Here is a 26,408-nt window from a genome sequence, read left to right on the forward strand (position 1 = left end):
ATCTGTATTTCTGTTTATGTGACAGTACCATACTGTCTTGATTACTGTAGCTTTGTAGTATAGTATGAAGTCAGGGAGCCTGATTCCAGCATTTTTCATTCTCAAGATTGCTTTGGCTATATGGGGTCTTTTCTGTTTCCCTACAAATTGTGAAATTTTTTGTTCTAGTTCTGTGACAAATGCCAGTGGTAGTTTGATACGGATTGCATTGAATCTGTAGATTGCTTTGGGTAGTAGAGTCATTTTCACAATGTCGATTCTTCCAATCCAAGAACATGGTATATCTCTCCATATCTTTGTATCATCTTTAATTTCTTTCATCAGTGTCTTATAATTTTCTGCATAAAGGTCTTTTGTCTCCTGACGTAGGTTTATTCCTAGATATTTTATTCTATTTGTTGCAGTGGAAAATAGGAGTGTTTTCTTAATTTCACTTTCAGATATATCATCATTAGTGTATAGGAATGCAAGAGATTTCTGTGCATTAATTTTTTATCCTGCTACTTTACCAAATTCATTGATTAGCTCTAGTAGTTTTCTGGTAGCATCTTTAGGATTCTCTATGTAGAGTATCATGTCAGCTGCAAACAGTGACAGCTTTACTTCTTCTATCCTGATTTGGATTCATTGTATTTCTTTTTCTTCTCTGATTGCTGTGGCTAAAATTTCCAAAACTATGTTGAATAAGAGTGGTGAGAGTGAGCAGTCTTGTCTTGTTCCTGATCTTAGTGGAAATGGTTTCAGTTTTTCAACATTGAGGACGAAGTTGGCTGTGGGTTTGTCATATTTGGCCTTTATTATGTTGAGAAAAGTTCTCTCTGTTCCTACTTTTGCAGGGTTTTTATCATAAATTGGTGTTGAATTTTCTCAAAAGCTTTCTCTGCATCTATTGAGCTGATCATATGGTTGTTTTCCTTCACTTGTTAATATGGTGTATCACGTTGATTGTTATGTGTATGTTGAAAACTCCTTGCATTCCTGGAATAAATCCCACTTGATCATGGTGTATGATCATTTTAATGTGCTGTTGGATTCTGTTTGCTAGTATTTTGTTGAGGATTTTTGGATCTATGTTCATCAGTGATACTGGCCTGTAGATTTTTTTGTTTGTGACATCTTTGTCTGGTTTTGGTATCAGTGTGATGGTGGCCTCATAGAATGGGTTTGGGACTGTTCCTCCATCTGCAATATTTTAGAAGAATTTGAGAAGGATAGGTGTTAGCTCTTCTATAAATGTTTGATAGAATTCGTCTATGAAGCCATCTGGTACTGGGCTTTTGTTTGTTGGAAGATTTTTAATCACAGTTTCAATTTCAGTGCTTGTGATTGATATGTTCATATTGTATATTTCTTCCTGGCTCACTCTCAGTAGGTTGTGCGTTTCTAAGAATTTGTCCATTTCTTCCAGGTCGTCCAGTTCATTGGCATACAGTTGCTTGTAGTAATCTCTCATGATCCTTTGTATTTCTGCAGTGTCAGTTGTTACTACTCCTTTTTCATTTCTATTTCTCTGTGTCTTCTCCCTGTTTTTCTTGATGAGTCTGCTAATGGTTTATCAATTTTGTTTATCTTCTCAAAGACCCAGCTTTTAGTTTTATTGATCTTTGCTATCATTTCCTTCATTTCTTTTTCATTTATTTCTGATCTGATCTTTATGATTTCTTTCCCTCTGCTAATTTTGTTGTTGTTGTTCTTCTTCTTCTTCTTTCTCTAATTTCTTTAGGTGTAAGGTTAGGTTGTTTCTTTGAGATGCTTCCTGTTTCTTAAGGTAGGAATGTATTGCTATAAACTTCCCTCTTAGAACTGCTTTTGCTGCATCACATAGGTTTTGGGTCGTTGTGTCTGCATTGTCAATTGTTTTTGATTTCCTCTTTGATTTCTTCAGTGATCTCTTGGTTATTAAGTAGTGTTTCATTTAGCCTCCATGTACTTGTATTTTTTACAGATCTTTTCCAGTAATTTAAATCTAGTCTCATAGCATTGGGATCAGAAAAGATTCTTCATACGATTTCAAATTTCTTAAATTTACCAAGGCTTGATTTGTGACCCAAGATATGATCTCTCCTGGAGAATGTTCCATGAGCACTTGAGAAAAGTGTGTATTCAGTTGCTTTTTGAATGAATGTCCTATAAATATCACTTAAGTCCATCTTTTTAATATATCATTTAAAGTTTGTGTTTCCTTATTTATTTTCAGTTTGGATGATCTATCCATTGGTGACAGTGGGGTGTTAAAGTCCCCTACTATGATTGTTAATTGTCGATTTCCTCTTTTATGGCTGTTAGTATTTGCATTATGTATTGAGGTCCACCCATGTTGGGTGCATAAATATTTACAATTGTTATATCTTCTTCTTGGATCAATCCCTTGATCATTATGTACTGTCTTTCTTTGTCTCTTGTAATAGTCTTTATTTTAAACTCTATTTTGTCTGATATGAGAATTGCTACTCCAGCTTTCTTTTGATTTCCATTTGCATGGAATATCTTTTTCCATCCCCTCACTTTCAGTATGTATGTGTCCCTAGGTCTGAAGTGGGTCTCTTGTAGACAGCATATATATGGGTCATGTTTCTGTATCCATTCAGCCAGTCTGTGTCTTTTAGTGGGAGCATTTAGTCCATTTACATTTAAGGTAATTATCAATATGTATGTTCCTATTCCCATTTTCTTAATTGTTTTGGGTTTGTTATTGTAGGTCTTTTCCTTGTCTTGTGTTTCTTGCCTAGAGAAGTTCCTTTAGCATTTGTTCTAAAGCTGGTTTGTTGGTGCTGCACTCTCTCAGCTTTTGCTTGCTTGTAAAGCTTTTAATTTCTCCATCAAATCTGAATGAGATCCTTTCTTGGTAGAGTAATCTTGGTTGCAGGTTTTCTCCTTCATCACTGTAAATATGTCCTGCCATTCCCTTCTGGCTTGCAGTGTTTCTGCTGAAAGATCAGCTGTTAACCTTATGGGTATTCCCTTGTGTGTTATTTGTTGTTTTTCCCTTGCTGATTTTAATATGTTTTCTGTGTATTTAATTTTTGATAGTTTGATTAATATGTGTGTTGGTGGGTTTCTCCTTGGATTTTTCCTGTATGGGACTCTCTGTGCTTCCTGGACTTGATTAACTATTTCCTTTCCCATGTTATGGAAATTTTCAACTATAATCTCTTCAAATATTTTCTCAGTCCCTTTCTTTTTCTCTTCTTCTTCTGAAACCCCTATAATTTGAATGTTGGTGTGTTTAGTGTTGTTCCAGCGGTCTCTGAGACTGTCCTCAGTTCTTTTCATTCTTTTTTCTTTATTCTGCTCTGCAGTAGTCATTTCCACTATTTTATCTTCCAGGTCACTTATCCGTTCTTCTGCCTCAGTTATTCTGCTATTGATCCCTTGTAGAGTATTTTTAATTTCATTTATTCTGTTGTTCATCGTTGCTTTTTTCCTCTTTAGTTCTTCTAGGTCCTGTTAAATGTTTCTTGCATTTTGTCTATTCTATTTCCAAGATTTTGGATCATCTTTACTATCAATATTCTGAATTTTTTTCAGGTAGACTGCTTATTTCCTCTTCAATTTTTATGTCTGGTGGGCTTTTACCTTGCTCCTTCATCTGCTGTGTGTTTTTCTGTCTTCTCATTTTGCTTATCTTACTGTGTTTGGGGTCTCCTTTTCACAGGCTGAAGGTTCGTAGTTCCTGTTGTTTTTGGTGTCTGTCCCCCATGGCTAAGGTTGGTTCAGTGGGTTGTGTAGGCTTCCTGATGGAGGGGAATAGTGCCTGTGTTCTGGTGGATGAGGCTGGATCTTTTCTTTCTGTTGGGCATGTCCGTGTCTGGTAGTGTGTTTGGGGATGTCTGTGGCCTTATTATGATTTTAGGCAGCCTCTCCGCTAATGGATGGGGTAGCGTTCCTGTCTTTCTAGTTGTTTGGCATAGGATGTCTAGCTCTGTAATTCGCTGGTCCTTGAGGGAAGCTTGGTCTTGGTGTTGAGATGGAGATCTCTGGGAGATTTTCGCCATTTGAGATTACATGGAGATGGGAGGTGTCTTGTGGACCAGTGTCCTGAAGCTGGCTCTCCCACCTCAGAGGCACAGCACTGACTCCTGGCTGGAGCACCAAGAGCCCTTCATCCACATGGCTCAGAATAAAAGTGAGAAAAAGTAGAAAGAAAGAAGGAGGATAAAATAAAATAAGATAAAATAAAGTAAATTTATTTAAAAAAACTAATTATTAAGGGAAATATTTTTTTAAAAAAGTAAAAAAAATATCATACGGAAGGATGGAATCCTAGGATAAATGGTGAAAGCAAAACTATACAGACAAAATCTCACACTGAAGCATACGCATACACACTCACAAAAAGAGGAAAAGGCGAAAACATAATGTAACTTGCTCTGAAAGTCCACTTTCTCGATATGGGATGATTCGTTGTCTATTCACATATTCCTCAGATGCAGGGTACATGAAGTTGATTGTGGCAGTTTAATCCGCTGCTCCTGAGGCTGCTGGGAGGGATTTCCCTTTCTCTTCTTTGTTCGCACAGCTCCTGGGGTTCAGCTTTGGATTTGGTCCCGCCTCTGCATGTCGGTCACCTGAGGGCATCTGTTCTGTGCTTAGACAGGATGGGGTTAAGGGAGCAGCTGATACGGGGGCTCTGGCTCACTCAGGCCGGGGCAAGGGAGGGGTACGGCTGTGGCGTGAGCCTGCGGCGGCAGAGGCCAGCATGACGTTGCAGCAGCCTGAGGCGCTCCATGCATTCTCCTGGGGAACTTGTCCCTGGATCACCGGACCCTGGCAGTGACGGGCTTCACAGGCTCCCAGGAGGGGAGGTGTAGTTAGTGACCTGTGCTTGCACACAGGCTTCTCGGTGGTGGTAGCAGCAGCCCTAGCGTCTCATGCCCATCTCTGGGGTCAGCGTTGATAGCCGCGGCTCGCGCCTGTCTCTGGAGCTCCTTTAAGCAGCGTTCTTAATCCCCTCTCCTCGCATACCAGGAAACAAAGAGGGAAGAGAAAGTCTCTTGCCTCTTCGGCAGATCCAGACTTTTTCCCGGACTCCCTCCCGGCTAGCCGTTGTGCACTAACCCCTCCAGGCTGTGTTCACGCCGCCAACCCCAGTCCTGTCCCTGTGATCTGACCAAAGCCCGATCCTCAGCTCCCAGCCTCCGCCCTCCCCGGCGTGTGAGCAGACAAACCTCTGGGGCTGGTGAGTGCCGGTTGGCAACGATTCTCTCTGCGTGAATCTCTCCACTTTGCCCTTCACACCACTGTTGCTGTGCTCTCCTCCATGGCTCCAAAGCTTTCCCCCTCAGCCACCCACAGTCTCTGCCCACGAAGGGGCTTCCTAGTGTGTGGAAACCTTTCCTCCTTCACAGCTCCCTCACACTGGTGCAGGTCCCGTCCCTATTCTTTTGTTTCTGTTTTTTCTTTTTTTTAAACCCACCTAGGTACATGGGGAGCTTCTTGCCATTTGGTAGGTCTGAGGTCTTCTGCCAGCGTTCAGTGGGTGGTCTATAGGAGCAGTTCCACGTGTAGATGTATTTCTGACTTATCTGTGGGGAGGAAGGTGATCTCCGCGTTTTACTCTTCTGCCATCTTCCTCCGCTTCCAAGAAAGAAGGTTCTTAAACGCTCTTTTCTTACTTTCCCTAGGAACCCTGGATGGGAATTTCCCTCCTCAGCGGCAGGATGTGGACAATGATTTCTTCCTCCTCTTTAGTGTGATAGATGAGAACCTTAGCTGGCATATCAATGAGAACATTGCCACTTATTGCTCAGACCCTGCCTCAGTTGACATAGAAGATGAGACCTTTCAGGAGAGCAATAGGATGCATGGTAAGGTGGGAGTATGTGGCCACACTATGACAGTGAACATTGATGGAGGGTCTCCACTGGGCCTAGCATTTGGTGGATGTTTTCACATACCTTGTTCCTTTTAATTCTCACAAAGACCGTGAGTAGTAGATGGTTTTCCCGTTTCACTCATGAGGAAACCGAGGCTCTAGGATTACACAGAAAATAAATGGCACAGCTAAAATTCCAACCCTGATATGTCTGACTGCGTAGGCTATGCTCTTGCCATTAGGTACCCTGCTTTCTAAAGTGGAATAGCCCAGGTTGTGGACTCCAAAGTCATATACTATATGCTCAGGTCACTTTGGTGAGGATTGCCTACTGATATAATTAGTGAACATTTCTTTGTTCTAAAAAGGATGCAAACTGTTAAAATTACACATTTTGTAGAGAAAATAAATGATTTCCCATAAGGGAGTTGACCATCTTAATTAAATTTAAAACAAACTAAAGGCACAAAAGCCTGGGGCATGGACAGAGAACTGAGTTTAGAAATGAAAGTAAGTGATTTTGCTTTCATTTATTTTTGGGAGTGATTTACTTGGTGACAGAGGTGGGCGCAAAATGAGAGAGTCCCAAGGGGAGGTGAAAACTCAGAGGGAAGATGCAAAGTATGGCTTGGACAGCTCAAATTTCCCTTAGTTTTAAACCAATTGCTTGTAATAACTATGATAATTAGTTAGCTAACTTGACAGCTGTCCTGTGGAAATTTCAGAAGGAAATTGGTTTAGATGGACAGAAAGTTTGTAAAATAAACTCCATTTCTTAGAAAGCTTCCTCAGATTTCTGGGTTGGAATCCTGGCTCTACCACATAATAGATTTGTGGTCTTGGGAGAGAAGTAACTTTAGCTCTCTGAGCTTTGATTTTCACATTTTTTAACATAATAACAGTGAATTCTGCCTCTTTCCCAGGGATGTTTGTGAGATTTATATAAGATAATACATATGGTCAGCACAGTGTGCTCTTTGAATCCTCATCTAAATGTTATCTATTATTATTGTCTGATGGGAAGGCCTCTCTCATTGGGCTGTCCTTTCCTAACTCTGATATTTTCTTTTGCAGCAATCAATGGCTTTGTCTTTGGAAACTTACCAGATCTGAGCATGTGTGCACAGAAGCGTGTGGCCTGGCACTTGTTTGGCATGGGCAACGAGGTAGATGTCCACACAGCTTTCTTCCATGGACAGATGCTGACCATCCGAGGCCACCGTACTGATGTGGCTCATATCTTTCCAGCCACTTTTGTGACTGCTGAGATGGTACCCCGGGAACCTGGCACCTGGTTAATTAGCTGTCAAGTGAATAGTCACTTGCAAGGTGAGATCCAACATCTCTGATCTTTCAGATACAGGACATAGGTGGCAGTGATGATTATCAGGAGGCTGGGTTTCTGACCTGGAGACATAAAATTGGTCTTTCAGGTGAGATAGTTGGATATAAATGATGAAACATTAGACTAGAATTCTGGGATTCCAGGTTCTTTCCTGGCTCAGCCATTAAATTGCAAGTTGACCTGGGGCATTACTCTCTGAGTTTCATCTTCCCCATCTCTAACATAAGGTGGTATAGGAATGGATGAGTGAACTTTTAAGCTGCCTTTTTTTTGCTCAGAATTCTAAGGAATTAAGACCTGATAGTATTTGCTGCTGATTGAACAGGGAGTGAAGGAGTAATTAGTTAAAGAAGAGTAAGGCTTTTTCAGGAGATCATGGAGTATTGTGGGCAAGTAGTGACACTCTAGTTAGAATCCAACAGCAATAGGTTTAGAAGGTTTGGTTTTTAGAAGAAGAATGGTTGAGGTAATGGCCCTGTGCAGTGAGAAACATCAGAGGACCAGAGGAACCTATGAGACAATGGAAAGAGCATTAGGTAGGTGATTAGAAGGTTCAAGTTGTCTCAGCTCTGTGGAAAACTGAAGAAATCTCTATGTGATTTTGGAAAAATCCCTTCCCACTTCTATGCTTCATTTGCTATATATATATATATATATAATGCGGGATTGGGTTTAAATAGTTTCTAAGATCTTCAGCTCTCACTTTCTAGAATTATTTGAAGTATGGTAAATCAAGTGAAAGTCATGAAAATGATATGTGAGTATGTGAAAGTCGATTTGAGTAGGTGAGGAATTATAGACTGGTGGGATATTGATTCTGGAATGGTAAGTTTGACCCAATAGGAGCCAGGTATTCATGTTCCATTGTCCAGGGTCTGCCCTCAGTACCAGATGTACCTGGATAAGAGAGTATGAATGTGGATGGAGGTTAGGGATGCAGTGCAATAGTGAAACAAACATAAGCCTTAGAGCCAGACAAGCCTGGATTCAAAACCTGGTTCCACCAGTTAGTTACCTTTGATAAGACATATCACTTTTTTGAGTCTATGTTTCCTCATGAGGATTGCAATAATGATTCCTACCATATAAAGTTGTAATGAGGTTTCAGAGAGATAATGGGATTTTGAATCTTAGAGATGGGGGAATGATGAGACCAAGATCCTGGATACAAGAGAAGAAAATGAGTACTCAAATTTGCAGTTAAAAGATAGGCACTTAAATCTCAACTGTACCTCTGACTAGCTATGTAATCTTGGGCAATTTACTTAACCTCTCTGATCCTTAATTTTCTTAATCTTCAAAAAGGGACATTAAAAGTCTGCTTCATAGGCTAGTTATGAGGACTGAAGGAGATAACATATGTAAATCACCTGACACAGGGCCTGGCATATAGTACACATTCAACAAAAATGAATATCCTTACCTCCTCCTTCTTCATACCTCTGATTTCTGATTTCAAATTTCAAATCTCCTTGGGATGTTGTGAGACTCAGATGAGATAATGTACCTGAATGACCTCTATAATTAGCCAAGCAAATATAACACAGCATCATCCATTACCATTATGCCTCAATGTAACATCTTCCACATTTGGAAACACTACTTAGAATCTGAATTTTCCTGACAGTCCCAAGTGTGAAGCTTCATCTTCATGTGTAGATGATGTTCCATTACTTTGGGAGCTTCCCACTTTACAAATAACTTACTCCTCTTTTTAAAATTTGATGCTCCCATGGGCCTAGTGTGGTAGATTTCCCTATTCTCCCCATTTACAAATCAGGGGTTAAGCTCAGGTCTAGGAAGTGACTTGCCTAAGGTCCTATAGATAAGGATAAGTCTTGGACTTGAACTCAGGTATTTTGACTTCAAGCTCTGTGATGTTGCTACAATGTAAGCATTTTGCAGAGGCAAGAGCAAGGGTCTGGTAAATGAGTCAATGGTGGTGAGCAGGTGGAGATATTTGAATTCCCACATAGGCTTTCTCTCTCCCAGCTAGGCTCTTTAGGAGTGAGAGAAAGTAGCCCATTTGGAGGCAGGGGTAAAGAGCCTAGTGGAAGGTGGAAGGGGGAAACATTAGGAGAAGGAGAAAGCTGAGTCACCTGGGTAGAAGATGTTTTGGGTGGAATGGAGCTAGCCATGATGTTCTTCCTGCAGATGGCATGCAAGCACTCTACAAGATCAAGTCTTGCTCCATGGCACCTCCCATGAACCTACTCACAGGCAAAGTCCGGCAGTACTTCATTGAGGCCCATGAGATTCAATGGGACTACGGCCCAATGGGGCATGATGGGAGTACGGGGAAGAATTTGAGGGAGCCAGGCAGGTAAGAGGTAGTGTATTCCCTCTCCCTACTCCTGGGCCCAACAACACACACCTATTATTCCCTCTCAGAAATCTCTCACTTCACTTGGGGATCACAATCATTGTTTGTCTGAAGTTACATGGCACAACTGATAGCCAAATTCTTGTAGCCCCCAGAAGTGCTTGCTCTTGGGGAGCTATAAAACTTTTTGTATGGTTATGTCATATTCCCAGCAAAGAGTCCAAGCAAAGAGTCATATTCCCAGCAAAGAGTCCAAGCAGAAAAGAAGGTCCAGGTGGGACCGGATCATTTAAAATAATTTACTAATTATTTACGTCTTTGCTCCTTCCTTTCTTTACCATAGTCTGAAGGAGACATTTAAGCTGAAGTGTAAAATGCACTCTGAGAAGTGTAGGAAGAGGGGAAGCAACCTGCCTGTGGCCATTCCATGCTCATCCTTTTGGAGGAATTTCTCCAAATTCTCATGCCTCATCCATGACTCAGATGTGGGCAAGATAGAGTAGAAGGTTAGTGCCCTAATCAGTTGCTAAGCCTTAAGTTATACTTACTCACTGGTCTATCAGTGATTCAAGGTTTTTCAAAAGAGGCACTTGATAGATGACTAAGAGAGTTTATGGAGAAATATCCTAGGACACCCAATCATGTTTATTCTTCCAGTAGGACATAATGGAATGAATCTGCAGAAAACATAGGAAAGTAGGCACTTGGGTGTCAGCATGGCTTCTAAGAATCTGCAGCTCATCTTGTTAAGTTAGTGGGATTTCATTTTTGAAAGAAAGATATTATTGATTAAGGGAAGAAAGGATCTTGAGTACCTGAGGATGATTAAGGACAGATGTAAGACTACTTAACTCTGGAGAACAAAACTGATCCCAGTGTCTAGAACTTACAAGCAAGAAGATTTCAGCCTATTTCTATACAACAGTAAAAGGAATTGCTTTCTCTGAAAATAAGTTCCCTGATCTTGGAAAGGCTCAAGCAGAAGCTGTGTATTGTTAATTTGTGTTGTCACCAGAGGAAATACCTTCAGTGGGTGGAAGTTAACCTGGATGATCTCTGAGGTCCTTCCTAATCACAAAGATCCATAACTTGATGAGAAAAAGGGTGAGATGGAAACCTATTTGACACATGGCTAAATAATTTGAAATTTGCCTCCTTATATGCCAGTGGCTCAGATAAATTCTTCCAGAAGAGCTCCAGCCGAATCGGGGGTACTTACTGGAAAGTTCGATATGAAGCCTTCCAAGATGAGACATTCCAGGAAAAGGTGCAGCTGGAGGAAGATAAGCATCTTGGAATCCTGGGTGAGGAATCCTTAACTTGTGAATTTAATTGACTAGAGCCAGAGAATTGGGAAGGGCTTAGAAACTGGAGGCTGATGACAGCTCAGAAACACACTCTAGACCAACATTTCCCAAAGTGAGTCCCAAGAGATGAGTGTTTTGTGAGAAAGTGTTATAGGTCTGAATTTGTCTGCAAAACACTAAGTTAAACAGTTAAATAGTGTTCTTTGATGCAGGGCTTCCCAGAGCCTTGGATTTATTTTTGTTCATCATGAATCTCCAAGATGGGAGTAGAGTATATAGCATTTCTATATTTGCTTTGCTACTGAAACCTTTTTTCATTGAACATCTTCTGATAGCAGTGTTGTACATATCACACTTTTTTATTTTTATTTTTTTTTTATTTTGCGGTACGCGGGCCTCTCACTACTGTGGCCCCTCCCGTTGCGGAGCACAGGCTCTAGACGCGCAGGCTCAGCGGCCATGGCTCACGGGCCCAGCCACTCCGCGGCATGTGGGATCTTCCTGGACGGGGGCACGCACACGTGTCCCCTGCATCGGCAGGCAGACTCTCAACCACTGCGCCACCAGGGAAGCCCCATATCACACTTTTAAACGTTATTCTCTAGGTGTATTTCTGAAGGGCTATATAAGGCAGTAAGACTGTTCATGTTCTTGGCAATACGGGACCAGGAGCAGATTGGCATGACATGCAGACATGCTTGCTATGGTGAGGGTTGTGGAACAAAGCTTAGGGCCTGACCTTAGAGAAGGTATCTAGAAGGCCTAAATCACAGTATAGCACTGAATTACTATAGGAAGGTTTGGTGTGGCTTAGTCACTTGGTAGAGCAGGAAATAAGATAGATCAGATGGGAAAAAACTTTGAAAATGAAATAAAGTAATGGACCATATTCTGGGGATAGGTTTGTGCCAGTTGATTTTAGGAGACCTGAACATGGACAATTGCTGTTTCATTAGCTGGATAGGGAGATATAAGGAGAAGAAACCCACCTGGGTTTGGGAAAGAGGGTGGGTGGCGAGTAGTAAGGAGCTATCATTAGCTGGTATTCAGTGTTGGTCCCCAGTCCTTGTTTTTCTTCAATATTTTATTGTGGTAAAATATGCATAACATAAAATTTACCATCTTAACCATTTTAAAGTACACTGTTCAATGGTAGTAAATGCATTCATAGCATTGCACAGCCATCACCACCATCCATCTCCATAACTCTTTTCATCTTGTAAAACTGAATCACTATACTCATTAAAAAATAACTACCCATTCTTCCCTCCCCCCAGCGCTTGGCAACCACCATTCTACTTTCTGTCTCTATGATTTTGACTACCTTAAGCACCTCATATAAGTGGAATTTTACAATATTTGTCTTTTTGTGACTAACATTTCACTTAGAATAATGTCCTCAAGGTCCATCCATGTTGTAGTATATTGCAGAATTTCCATTGTAGTTTTGCTTATCCACTCATCTATTAATGGACACTTGGTTTGCTTCCACGTTTTAGCTGTTTAGAATAATGTTGCTATGAATATGGGTGTACAAATGTCTCTTTGAGACATGCTTTCAATTACTTTGGGTATATACACAGAAGTGGAATTTCTGGGTCTTATGGTAATTCTAGTTTTAATTTTTTGAGGAACCACCATGCTGTTTTCCACAGTGACTGCACCATTTTACAATCCCACCAACAGTGCATAAGTGTTCCAATTTCTACACATCCTTGGCAACACTTATTTTCTGATTTTTTTCATAGTATCCATCCTAATGGGTGTGAGGAGTTGGCTTATTGTCGTTTTGATTTGCATTTCCCTGATGATTAGTGACGTTGAGCATCTTTCCATGTGCCCATTGGCCGTTTGTATATCTGCTTTGGAAAAATGTCTATTCAAGTCCTTTGCGCAACTTTAGTTGGATTATTTTTTTGTTGTTGAGTTTTAGGAGTTCTCTATATATTCTGGATATTAATCTCCTGTCAGATGTATGATTTGCAAATATTTTCTCCCATTCTGTGGGCTGCCTTTTCACTCTGCTGGTAGTGTCTTTTGATGCACACTTAAAATTTTTTTTCATGAAATACAATATGTTTATTTTTTTAGTTACCTGTGTCTTTGGTGTCATAGCCAAGAAATCATTGCCCAATCCAGTATCCTGAATATTTTGCCCTATGTTTACTGCCAAGAGTTTTATTGTTTTAGGTACATTTAGATCTTTGATCTACTTTTATTTAATTTTTGCATATGGTGTTAGGTAAGGGTTCAACTTCATTCTTTTGCATATCGAAATCCAGTTTTCCCAGCACCATTTGTTTAAAAGACTATCCTCATATGTGCAAGGGTTTATTTCTGGGCTCTCTATACTATTCCTTTGGTCTCTATGTCTGTCTTTATGCCAATATCACACTGTTTTGATTACCATAGCTCTGTAGTAAGTTTTAAAATCAGGAAATGTGATGTCTTCTAGTTTGTTCTTTTTTCCCCAAGATTATTTTGCTATTTGGAGTCCCTTGAGATTACATATGAATTTTAGAAAGGGTTTTTCCACTTCTTCAAAATCATCATTGAGATTTTGATAGAAATTTCACTGAATCTATAGGTAGTATTGACATTTTAACAATATTAAGTCTTTTGATCTATGAACATGCAATGTGTTTCCTTTTTTTGTGTGTGTGGTATGCGGGCCTCTCACTGTTGTGGCCGCTTCCGTTGCGGAGCACAGGCTCTGGATGCGCAGGCTTAGCGGCCATGGCTCACGGGCCTAGCCACTCCACGGCACGTGGGATCTTCCCAGACCAGTGCACAAACCCGCGTCCCCTGCATCGGCAGGCGGACTCTCAACCACTGTGCCACCAGGGAAGCCCTGTTTCCATTTTTTATATCTATTTTATTTCAGCAATGTTTTGTAGTTTTCATTCTACAAGTTTTTCACAACCTTGGTTAAATAAATTCTAAGTATTTTATTCTTTTCATGTTATTATAAATGGAATTCCTTTTGTAATTTCTTTTTCAGATTTTTCAATGTTAGTGCAACTGACTTTTGTGTGTTGATTTTGTATCTCACTACTTTGCCTAATTCATTGATTCTAACAGTTTTTTGTGGGCACTTTAGGATTTTCTAAATAAGTATGATAAAGATCTTATCATCTGCAAACAGATAATTTTACTTCTTCATTTCCAATTTGGATATCTTTTATTTCTTTTTCTTGACTAATTGATCTGGCTAGAAGCCCCAGTAATATGTTGAATACAAGTGGTAAAAGCAGGCATCCTTGTTCTTTCCTGATCTCAGAGGAAAACTTTTCAGTCTTTCAACATTGAGTATGATGTTTGCTGTGGGTTTTTCATATATGGCTTTTATTATATAGAAGTAGACTCCTTCTATTTCTAGTTTCTGGATTTTTTTTTAATTATTAAAAGGTGTTGAATTTTGTCAAGTGTTTTTTCTGCATCAATTAACATGATCATTATTTCCCTTCATTTTTAACATAATATATTACATTGATTAATTTTTGTAAGTTGAAACATTCCTGCATTCCAGGAATAAAACCGACTTAGTCATGGTGTGTAATGTTTTTGTTTTTTGTTTTTTTTTTGCTTTTTTTAGAATTGAATGTATTTTTATTTTTTTTAACATCTTTACTGCAGTATAATTGCTTTACAGTGTAATATTTTTAATATGTGGCTGAGTTTGTTTTGCTAGTATTTCATTGAGGATTTTTGCATCAGTGTTCATAAGTAATATTGGTGCGTGGTGTTCTTGTAATATCTTTGCCTGGCTTTGATATCAGTGTAATGCTGACCTCATAGAATGATTTAGGAAGTATTCCCTCCTCTACAATTTTTTTGGGAATATTTGAGAATTGGTATTACTTCTTTAAATGTTTAGTAGAATTCACGAGTAAAGCCATCAGGTCCAGGGCTTTTCTTAATTCCCAGATTTTTGATGGCAGATTCAATCTCTTTATAGGTCTTTCAGATTTTCTATTACATTATGATTAATTCTTGGTTGTTTTTCTGTTTTAGGAATTGTCTATTTTATCTAGGTTTTCCAATTTGTTGGTTTACAAACAAATTATAATCTTTTTATAATCTTTTAAATAATATTTCTTATAATCTTTTTATATAATCTCTTATAAACATTTTTTTCTTTACTTCTGTAGAATCAGTAGTAATGTCCCCAATTTCATTTCTGATTTTAGTAATTTGAATCTCCTATACTTTTTTCTTACTCCATCTAACTAAAGATTTTTCAATTTTGTTGACCATTTTGAAGAACCACTTGTGGTTTCATTGATTTTTTTAAATATGTTTATTGGAGTATAATTGCTTTACAATGTTGTGTTAGTTGCTGCTGTATAACAAATTGAATCAGCTATATGTATACATACATCCCCATATCCATTCGCTATTGCATCTCCCTCCCACCCTCCCTATCCAACCGCTCTACAGTGACACAAAGCACAGAGCTGATATCCCTGTGCTCTGCAGCTGCTTCCCACTAGCTATATATTTTACATTTGATAGTGTATAGATGTCCATGCTACTCTCTCACTTCACCCAGCTTACCCATCCACCTCCCCATGTCCTCAAGTCAATTATCTAGGTCTGTGTCTTTATTCCTCTCCTGCCCCTAAGTTGTTCAGAACCATTTTCGTTAATTACATATATATTTGTTAGCATACGGTATTTGTTTTTCTCTTTCTGACTTATTTCACACTGTATGACAGTCTCTATGTCCATCCACCTCACTGCAAATATCTCAATTTCAATTATTTTTATGGCTGAGCATTATTCTATTGTATATATGTGCCACATTGTCTTTATCTATTTATCTATCAATGGATATTTAGGTTGATACCATGTCCTGGCTTTTGTAAATAGTGCTGCAATGAACATTGTGGTATATGACAATTTTTGAATTATGGTTTTCTCAGGGTATATGCTCAGTAGTGGGATGGCTGGGTCATATGATAGTTCTAGTTTTAGTTTCTTTAAGGAACCTCCATACTGTTCACCATAGTGGCTGTATCAACTTACATTCCCCCCAACAGTGCAAGAGGGTTCCCTTTTCTCCACACCCTCTTCAGCATTTATTGTTTGTAGATTTTTGATGATGGCCTTTCTGACTGTTGTGAGGTGATATCTCACTGTAGTTTTGATTTGCATTTCTCTAATGATTAGTGATGTTGAGCATCCTTTCATGTGTTTGTTGGCAATCTGTATCTCTTCTTTGGAGAAATGTCTATTTAGGTCTTCTACACATTTTTATATTGGATTGCTTTTTTTTTTTGCTGTTGAGCTGCATGAGTTGCTTGTATATTTTGGAGATTCATCCTTTGTCAGTTGCTTCATTTGCAAATATTTTCTCCCATTCTGAGGGTTGTCTTTTCATCTTGTTTATAGTTTCCTTTGCTGTGCAAAAGCTTTTAAGTTTCATTAGGTCCCATTTGTTTATATTTATTTTTATTTCCATTTCTCTAGGAAGTGGATCAAAAAGGATCTGCTGCAATGCATGTCACAGAGTGTTATGCCTGTGTTTTCCTCTGAGGCTTTTATAGTGTCTGGCCTTACATTGAGGTCTTTAATCCATTTTGAGTTTATTTTTGTGTATGGTGATAAGGAGTGTTCTAATTTGATTCTTTTACATGTAGCTGTCCAGTTTTCCCAGCACCACTTATTGAAGAGGCTGTCTTTTCTCCATTGTATATTCTTGCCTCCTTTGTCAAAGATAAGGTGACCATAGTCCATTGGTTTATCTCTGGGCTTTCTATCCTCTTCCATTTATCTATATTTCTGCTTTTATGCCCGTACCATACTGTCTTGATTACTGTAGCTTTGTAATATAGTCTGAAGTCAGGGAGTCAGATTCCTCCAGCTTGGTTTTTCTTTCTCAATATTGCTTTGGCTATTCGTGGTCTTGTGTGTTTCCATACAAATTGTGAAAAAAAAGTTCTACTTCTGTGAAAAATGTCATTGGTAGTTTGATAGGGATTACATTGAATCTGTAGATTGCTTTGGGCAGTAGAGTCATTTTCACAGTGTTGATTCTTCCAATCCAAGAATGTGGTATATCTCTCCATTTTACATCCTACTACTTTACCAAATCATTGATCAGCTCTAGTAGTTTTCTGGCGGCATTTTTAGGATACTCTATGTACAGTATTATGTCATCTGCAAACAGTGACAGTTTTACCTCTTCTTTTCTGATTTGGATTCGTTTTATTTCTTTTTCCTCTCTGATTGCTGTAGCTAAAACTTTGAAAACTATGTTAAATAATAGTGGTGAGAGTGGGCAAACTTGTCTCATTCCTGATCTTAGTCAAAATTGTTTCAGTTTTTCACCATTGTGAATAATGTTGGCTGTGCGTATGTCATATATGGCCTTTATTTTGGTGAGGTAAGTTCCCTGTATGCCTACTTTCCAGAGGGTTTTTATCATAAATGCATGTTGATCTTAGTCAAAGATTTTTCTGCATCTATGGTGATGATCATATGATTTTTATCCTTCAGTTTGTTAATATGGTGTATCTCATTGATTGATTTGCATATATTGAAGAATCCTGCATTTCCAGGATAAACCCCACTTGATCATGGTGTGTGATCCCTTTAATGTGCTGTTGGATTCTGTTTGCTAGTATTTTGTTGAGGATTTTTGCATCTATGTTCATCAGCAATATTGGCCTGTAGTTTTTGTTTGTGTGTGTGTGTGTGTGGCATCTTTGTCAGGTTTTGTATCAGGGTGATGGTGGCTTTGTAGAATTAGTTTGGGAGTGTTCCTCCCTCTGCTATATCTTGGAAGAATTTGAGAAGGATAGGTTAGTTCTTCTCTAAATATTTGATAGAATTCGCCTTTGAAGCTATCTGGTCTTGGACTTTGTTGGAAGATTTTAAATCATGGTTTCAATTTCAGTGCTTGTGATTGGTCTGTTTATATTTTCTATTTCTTTCTGGTTTAGTCTCGGAAGGTTGTGCTTTTCTCAGAATTTCTCCATTTCTTCCAGATTGTCCATTTTATTGGCATATAGTTGCTTTTCGTAATCTCTCATGATCCTTTGTATTTCTGCAGTGTCAGTTTTTTCTTGTCCTTTTTCTTTTCTACTTCTATTGATTTGAGTCCTCTCCCTTTTTTTCTTGATGAGTCTGGCTAATGGTTTATCAATTTTGTTTATCTTCCCAAAGAACCAGCTTTTAGTTTTATTGATCTTTGCTATCGTTTCCTTCATTTATTTTTCATTTATTTCTGATCTGATCTTTATGATTTCTTTCCTTCTGCTAATTTTGGGGTTTTTTTTTTTTTGTTCTCCTTTCTCTAATTGCTTTAGGTGTAAGGTTAGGTTGTTTATTTTTCTTGTTTCTTAAGGTAGGAATGTATTGCTATAAACTTCCCTCTTAGAACTGCTTGTGCTGCATACCATAGGTTTTGGGTCGGTTTGTTTTCATTGTCATTTGCTTCTAGGTATTTTTTGATTTCCTCTTTGATTTTTTCAGTGATCTCTTTGTTATTAAGTAGTGTATTGTTTAACCTCCATGTGTTTTTAATTTTTAGCCGTTTTTCCTGTAATTTATATCTAGCCTCATAGAGTTGTGGTCATAAAAGATACTTAATATGTGTTCAGTTTTCTGAAATTTGACAAAGCTTGATTTGTGTCCCAAGATATGATCCATCCTGGAGAACGTTCAATGAGCAGTTGAGAAGAAAGTGTATTCTGTTGTTTTTGGATGAAATGTCCTATAAATATCAATGAAGTCCATCTTGTTAAATGTATCATTTAAAGCTTGTGATTCCTTATTTATTTTCATTTTGGTTGATCTGTCCATTGGTGAAAGTGGGGTGTTAAAGTCCCCTACTATTATTGGGTTACTGTCAATTTCCCCTTTTATGGTTATTAGCATTTCCCTTATGTATTGAGCTGTTCCTATGTTGGGTGTATAAATATTTCCAATTGTTATATCTTCTTCTTGGATTGATCCCTTGATCATTATATAGTGTCCTTCCTTGTCTCTTGTAGTAGTCTTTATTTTAGAGTGTATTTTGTCTGATATGACTATCAGTACTCCAACTTCCTTTTGATTTCCATTTTCATGTAATATATTTTTCCATCCCCTCGCTTTTAGTCTGTATGTGTGCCTAGGTCTGAAATGGGTTTCTTGTAAACAGCATGTATATGGGTCTTGTTTTTGTATTCATGTAGCCAGTCTTTTGGTTGGAGCATTTAATCCATCTACATTTAATGTAATTATTGATATGTATGTCCCTATTATGATTTTCTTAATTGTGTTGGGTTTGTTTTTGCAAGTTTCTTCCTTTTCCTGTGTTTCCAGCCTAGAGAAGTTTCTTTAGCATTTGTTGTAAAGCTGGTAGGTTGTGCTGGATTCTCTTAACTTTTTATTGTCTGTAAAGCTTTTAATTTCTCCATCGAACCTGAATGAGATCCTTTCTGGGTAGAGGAATCTTGGTTGTAGTATTTTCCCTTTCATCACTTTTAATATATCCTGTCACTCCCTTCAGGCCTGCAGAGTTGTTGCTGAAAGATCAGTTGTTAACCTTATGGGGATTTTATTGTATGTTTTTTGTTGCTTTTCCCTTGCTGCTTTTAATATTTTTTCTGTGTATTTAATTTTCGATAGTTTGATTAATATATGTTTTGGCGTGTTTCTCCTTGGATTTATCCTGTATGGGACTCTCTGTACTTCCTGGAATTTATTGACTCTTTTCTTTTCCATATTAGGAAAGTTTTCAACTATAATTCTTCAAATACTTTCTCAGTGCCTTTCTTTTTCTCTTGTTCTTCTGGGACCCCTATCATTTGAATGTTGATGTGTTTAATATTGTCCCAGAAGTCTCTGAGACTGTCCTTAATTCTTTTTGTTCTTTTTTCTTTATTCTGCTCTATGGTAGTTATTTCCACTATTTTATCTTGCAGGCCACTTATCTATTCTTCTGTCTCAGTTATTCTGCTATTGATTCCTTCTACAGAACTTTTAATTTCATTTATTGTGCTGTTAATCATTTTTTGTTTGCTCTTTAGTATTCTAGGTCCTTGTTAAACGTTTGTTGTATTTTCTCCATTGTATTTCCAAGATTTTGGATCATCTACTATCATTACTGTGAGTTGTTTTTCAGGCTGAGTGCTTATTTCCTCTTCATTTGTTTGGTCTGATGATTGGTTTCTATCTTGCTCTTTCATGTGCTGTGTATTTCTCTGTCTTCTCATTTTGCTTAACTTACTGTGTTTGGGGTCTCCATTTCACTGGCTGCAGGTTCGTAGTTCTCATTGTTTTTGGTGTCTGCCTTCAGTGGGTAAGGTTGTTTCAGTGGGTTGTGTAGGATTCCTGGTGGAGGGCACTGGTGCCTGTGTTCTGGTGGATGAGACAGGATCTTGTCTTTCTGCTGGGCAAGACCACATCCAGTGGTGTGTTTTGGGGTGTCTGTGAACTTATTATGATTTTAGGTGACCTCTCTGCTAATGGGTGGGGTTGTGTTTCCGTCCTGTTAATTATTTGACCTATGGTTTCCAGCACTGCAGCTTGCTGTTTTTTTGAGTGGAGCTGGGTCTTAACATTGAGGTGGAGATCTATGTGAGAGCTTTCGCTTTTTGCTATTAGGTGCGGCCGGGAAGTCTCTGGTAGACTCATATCCTGAACTCAGCTCTTCTGCCTCAGAGGCTCACGCTGGAACTCCAAGACCCTCTCAGCCAGTCAGCTCAAAAAAAGGGAGAAAAAAATAAAATAAAGAAAAATAAAATATTTAAAAGAAAAAAATATTAAAAATAAAAAGTAAAAAATATTTTTAAAAAAGAGGGAAAGAAGAGAGCAACCAAACCCAAAAACTAATCCACCAATGATAACAACCGCTAAAAACTATACAAAAAGAAAAAGAGAAACGGACAGAGAGAAGAACCTTAGGACACATGGTAAAAGCAAAGCTATACAGACAAACACACACAAAAAAGCATACACATACACACTCACAGAAAGAGAAAAAGGAAAAAATATATATGTTAAAAAAAGGAAGAGAGCAACCAAATCAATAAACAAATCTACCAATGATAATAAGCTCTAAATACTAAACTAAAATAAGCATAAAACCAGAAAAAAATTAGATGCAGAAAGCAAACCCCAAGTCTACAGTTGCTCCCAAAGTCCACTACCTCAGTTTTGGCATGATTAATTGTCTATTCAGGTATTCTGCAGATGCAGGGTACATTAAGGTGATTATGGAGATTTAATCCACTGCTCATGAAGCTGCTGGGAAAGATTTCCCTTTCTCTTATTTGTTCGCACAGCTCCAGCTTTCGTTTTGGCCTTGTCTCTGTATGTAGGTCTCCTGTGGCCATCTGTTCCCCACCCAGACAGAATGGGGTTAAAGGAGTGGCTGATTAGGGGGCTCTGGCTCACTCAGGCCAGGGGGAGGGAGGGGTCTGGAATGCAGGGTGAGCCTGAGGCGGCAGAGGTTGGTGTGATGTTGCAACAGCCTGAGGCACACTGTTTGTTCTCCCAGGGAAGTTGTCCCTGGATCTCGGGACCCTGGAAGTGGCGGGCTGCACAGGCTCCTGGGGGGAGAGGTGTGTGTGTGTGGATAGTGACCTGTGCTTGCACACATGCTTCTTTTTTTTAACATTTTTATTGGGGTATAATTGCTTTACAATGGTGTGTTAGTTTCTGTTTTATAACAAAGTGAATCAGTTATACATATACATATGCTCCCATATCTCTTCCCTCTTGTGTCTCCCTCCCTCCCACCCTCCCTATCCCACCCCTCCAGGTGGTCACAAAGCACCGAGCTGATCTCCTGTAGCAGCAACCTTAGTGTTTCATACCCGCCTCTGCTGTCCACACTGATAGCTGCAGCTCGCGCCCATCTCTGGAGTTCGTCTAGGCAGTGCTCTGAATCTCCTATCCTCGCACACCCCGAATCAATGGTCTCTTGCCTCTTAGGCAGTTCCAGACTTTTTCCCAACTCCTTTCTGGCTATCTGTGGTGCACTAGCCTCCTTTAGGCTGTGTTCATGCAGCCAACCTCAGTCCTCTCCCTGGGATCTGATCTCCAAAGCCAGAGCCTCAGCTCCCAGCCCCCTCCTGCTCCAGTGGGTGAGCAGACAAGCCTCTCTGGCTGGTGAGTGCTGGTCAGCACTGATCCTTGTGTGGGAATTTCTCTGCTTTGCCCTCTGTGCCCCTGTTGTTGTGCTCTCCTCCATGGATCCAAATCTTCCCCACTGTCCACCCACCATCTCTGCCAGTGAAGGGGCTTCCTAGTGTGTGGAAGCTTTCCCTCCTTCACAGCTCCCTCCCAGAAGTGCAGGTCCCATCCCTATTCTTTTGTCTTTTTTTCCACTTTTCTCTTTTGCCCTACCCAGGCACATGGGTAGTTTCTTGCCTTTTGGGAGGTCTGAGGTCTTCTGCCAGCATTCAGTAGGTGTTCTGTAGGAGTTGTTCTACATGTAGATGTATTTTTGATGTTTTGTGGGAAGGAAGGTGATCTCCACGTCTTACTCCTTCACCATCTTGAATGTTCTCGATATTCATTTTCATTGACTTTTAAAATTGTTTTTCTATTCTCTATTTTATTTATTTCTGCTCTAATCTTTATAATTTCCTTTCTTCTGCTAGCTTTGGGTTTTGTTAGCTTTTATTTTCCTAGTTCCTTAAGTTGTAAAGTTGGGTTGTTGGTTTGTGAACTTTCTTGTTTCTTAAATGTGTTTATAGGTATAAGTTTCCAGCTTAGCACTGCTTTTACTACCTCTCATCTTTTGGTATGTTGTGTGGTCATTTTCATTTTCCTCTACATATTTTGTAATTTCCCTTATGATCCCTTTTCTGATATTATGGTTGTTTAAAAGTGTGTTGCTTAATTTCCACAACTTTGTGAATTTTCCAGTTTTCCTTCTGTTATTGTTTTCTTACTTTATCCCATTGTGGATGGAGACAATACTTTGTGTGATATATTTTTAAGTCTATTGAGATTAATCTGTGGCCTAACTTATGGTTTATCTTGGAATGTGTCCTCTGTGCACTTGAGAAGAATGTGTATTCTGTTCTTGTTGGGTAGAGTGTTCTGTATATATTATATCTAGTTGGTCTATCGTGTGTTTTGTCTTCATTTCATTGCTTATCTTTTGTATAGTTGTTTTTTCCATTATTGTAAGTGGGGTATAGGTTCCTAGTCTTTGAACAGAAGTGCAACATTAGGAGTAGCAATTGAGTAAAAACTAAGCCAGAAACCCTGAACTAGGGTTAGAGCCACCATAAGTACTCAAGGTATTGTCTTGGTATTTCTTGTTGATCTCAAAGTTGTTCCAGGCTAGGTTAGATGTGGTAGGTAATGGAAGAAAGGTAAGTGTAGAAGTGATGGCTAGACTACCTAGTCCAGGACCTGACTAGAAGTTATAATAATTTCATCTGTTTCAATTCAGTTTAGGATTGAGGCAAGCTCAGATTTTTAGTTGAGTTCTACCAGGAAATGCAGTTGTGGGAACTGGGGAAATGGGATTGGACCTGACAGTGGAGTAGGAGAAAACCCTGACTTCAGGACCTGGTTCTCTTCCTATTCAGTCATTTGAATTTGGGCAGATCAGTTCCAACTCTCTGAGCTGCAGTTTCCTCATCTGAAAAATGATGATATCATCTGCTTTTTATACCTTTGAATGGTGATTGAAGATCAAAATGAGGTGGTGGACTTTAAAGTGCTTTTTATAACTGTAAATTGCAATATACTTGAAAAAGATTATTCTTCTTATTGCAGAGGAAAAACTTCTCTATCTTTTTCACTTCTTTTTTACTTTTCTTCCCTCTCCTACTTCCATCCTACCTGATCATCCTGTTTACATTACCATTGTCTCTCCTTCCCATTTTCCAGGGCCAGTGATCCGGGCTGAGGTGGGTGACACCATCCAGGTGATCTTCTACAACCGTGCCTCCCAGCCATTCAGCATACAGCCTCATGGGGTCTTTTATGAGAAAGACTCCGAGGGAACTGTGTACAATGATGGTGAGCAGGCAGGGTTTCAAGTAATGTGGGCTACAGATAATAACAGGTACCTATAGAGTACAAATAAATAAAGGAGTGAAAGAGAGAAAAGAAGGCAGAATTAACTGCCATGGACGGATGTTGTTGAATGAATGTATGATATTTTAGTGAGACAGAGCTGGGATCAATAAGAGACAACTACTTTTAAATATATTTAAATATATTCTGATTATGAAAGTACATGTATTATGGAATTTTGATAAACATGGAAAATTATAAAATAAATAAAGTTCATTCATAAGTAAATTGCCAATATATTTTATATACCTTTTAACATTTTTCTGTGTTTATACAAATTTATATATTTAAAAATTTGTGATGATATATTTTGTATAGTTTGGTGTCTTACTATTTTCACTTACCATTATATTGTGTCCATTTTCTATGTCATTATAATCTTACAAACATTTTAATGACTATATAATACTCTAACACATAGATTTTACCTTATCTTCTATTATTTGGACATGTAGGTTGCTTTCATTATTTTTTAATATTGTAAATCATGTTGCAATGAATGAATATATATATTTGGTTTGGACTACTAGCTTAGGAAAAAATCCAAGAAGTGGGATTATTGGGTAGTTAATTTCTTGTTTTCCCTGAGAATAATATTAACACCTGCTAACCTCAAGCCAAAAATACCAAAAAATACTGAAAGCATAAAGGGCAAACTTACAGACAAATCTGGAATAAAAGAACATTCTACAATGCATCTGGTCTAGTATCTTCAAGAAATCAATGCCATAGGGAAAAGAATTAAAGAGACAACACCAAGGGCAATGTGCAAAGCTTGTCTGGATGTTAGATGATATTAGGGTATTTTCTTAGGTCTGGTAATGTTATTATGGTAATATAGCAGATACTTACTGATGTATTTAGAAGTAAAATGTCATTATGTTTGCATTTCACTTCCAAATGATTTAGAAAAAGTAAGCATACACATAGATTTAGATAAATTAAAGATGGCCAAGTCTGTGATAAAATAGATAACCAACAAGGACCTACTGTAAAAATAAATAAATAAATAAATAAATTTTAAAAAATACAAAGAGAAAAAAGGTGGCCAAATGTTAACAATCAACTCCAAGTGGTAGGGTAATTATCGCACTATCTTTTAAGGTTTTTTGTATGTTTAAAAATGTAAAGAGTTAGGAACAATGAATGAATAAGAAAAAATAAGTTAAAGCTATCCTAAATTATACCACCATATGATAAATTATACTACAAATATCCTTATGTATGCTTCTTTGCCTACTTTTATGATTATTTCATCAGAATATATATTTAAGATGTGGAATAATATCAGAGGGTGCACACATGAAAATTTCTGATACCTATGTCCAAATTGCTCTCTGGAAAAATTTGCAGTCACATCAATTTGGAATTCCATCAACAGTTACCAAGAGGGAGGACACATTTTCTTACAACCTCACCAGCAGAGGGCAGCCATTTTAATCATTGTCAAAATGTCAGTCTTGTAAGTAAACAACAAAACTCACTGTTATTTCTATTTGCATTAGGTTGAACATTCTTTTCAGTATTTATTTTGTATCTTACTTTTTTTGTGGACATAAACTTTTTAAGGCTTTTGATACATTCTGTCAACATTTTTTCTAAAATGGTTATTTTTATTTACACTTACCCTTTTAATAGGTGAGTGAGAGGAGTAAGTGCCATTTGAACCACTTATCACCAGAACTGATTATTATAATTTGTAAAATTTTGTTAATTTGACAGGCAAAAAAATTATATTTTCACTTGTACTAATTTGATTACTAATAGGTTTGAACATATAAAATAAAATTTCTGTGAATTGCCTGACCATGACTTGTGTCTATTTAAGGAATTACAGCCTTAGTATCATATACACACACACACACACACACACATACATACAAAACATATACACATCCATACATACATGAATACACATAGAGAGGAACATATGTTCAACAGTTAGAACCATTCAAAGATTAAACAGGCTATGATGGTAGGTAGTGAGTCTTCTATCTCTGGATACTTTTAAGCAGAGGTAGGACTACAAGAGGAGATGAATGTATGTTTTTAAGTGAGGGATATTCCAAATAAGTTTTAAAAGTTCTTTCAATCCTTGGGTCCTATGAGTTTGGAAAACTGAAACCTAGGGAAATTTAAATTTCCCCAGTTCATATCACAAGTAGTGGCAGAACCAGAAACCAAACTCTAGTCTCTTGACTCCTACTCAGAACCTTTTTTAATATTCTATATTTTATGTTGCTGCTTCTCCTACTGCTACTCCAAAATGCATTTGTAGATTATGATCTTTACTTCACTGTTTGGAGATGATGATACTCACTCTAGCCAATGTGAGTAATGAATTCTATGTCTTTTCCTATAGGCTCATCCCACCCTGGGTTGGTGGCTAAGCCCTTTGAGAAAGTAACATACCGCTGGACAGTCCCTCCCAATGCTGGCCCCACTGCTCAGGATCCTGCCTGTCTCACCTGGATGTACTTCTCTGCTGCTGATCCCATAAGAGATACAAATTCTGGTCTGGTGGGCCCCCTGCTTGTGTGCAAGGCTGGTGCCTTGGGTGCAGATGGCAAGCAGGTATTGCCA

At 38.4% G+C, this 26,408-nt stretch overlaps 1 protein-coding gene across 5 annotated transcripts in view; it reads left to right on the forward strand.

The window, feature by feature from the left end:
- HEPH (hephaestin) overlaps positions 1-26,408 on the forward strand; it is a 95,165-nt gene that overhangs the window by 13,000 nt on the left and 55,757 nt on the right. For all 5 annotated transcript variants that reach the window (XM_030851429.2, XM_060292866.1, XM_060292868.1 and 2 more), the window contains exons 5-10: positions 5,625-5,807; positions 6,890-7,144; positions 9,315-9,483; positions 10,651-10,787; positions 23,637-23,768; positions 26,188-26,399. In XM_030851429.2, coding sequence (XP_030707289.1) covers positions 5,625-5,807; positions 6,890-7,144; positions 9,315-9,483; positions 10,651-10,787; positions 23,637-23,768; positions 26,188-26,399 — 1,088 coding nt within the window. The remainder of the gene's footprint in view (positions 1-5,624; positions 5,808-6,889; positions 7,145-9,314; positions 9,484-10,650; positions 10,788-23,636; positions 23,769-26,187; positions 26,400-26,408) is intronic.

The sequence above is a fragment of the Globicephala melas genome, chromosome X (genome assembly GCF_963455315.2).
Source record: "Globicephala melas chromosome X, mGloMel1.2, whole genome shotgun sequence".
NCBI lineage: Eukaryota > Metazoa > Chordata > Mammalia > Artiodactyla > Delphinidae > Globicephala > Globicephala melas.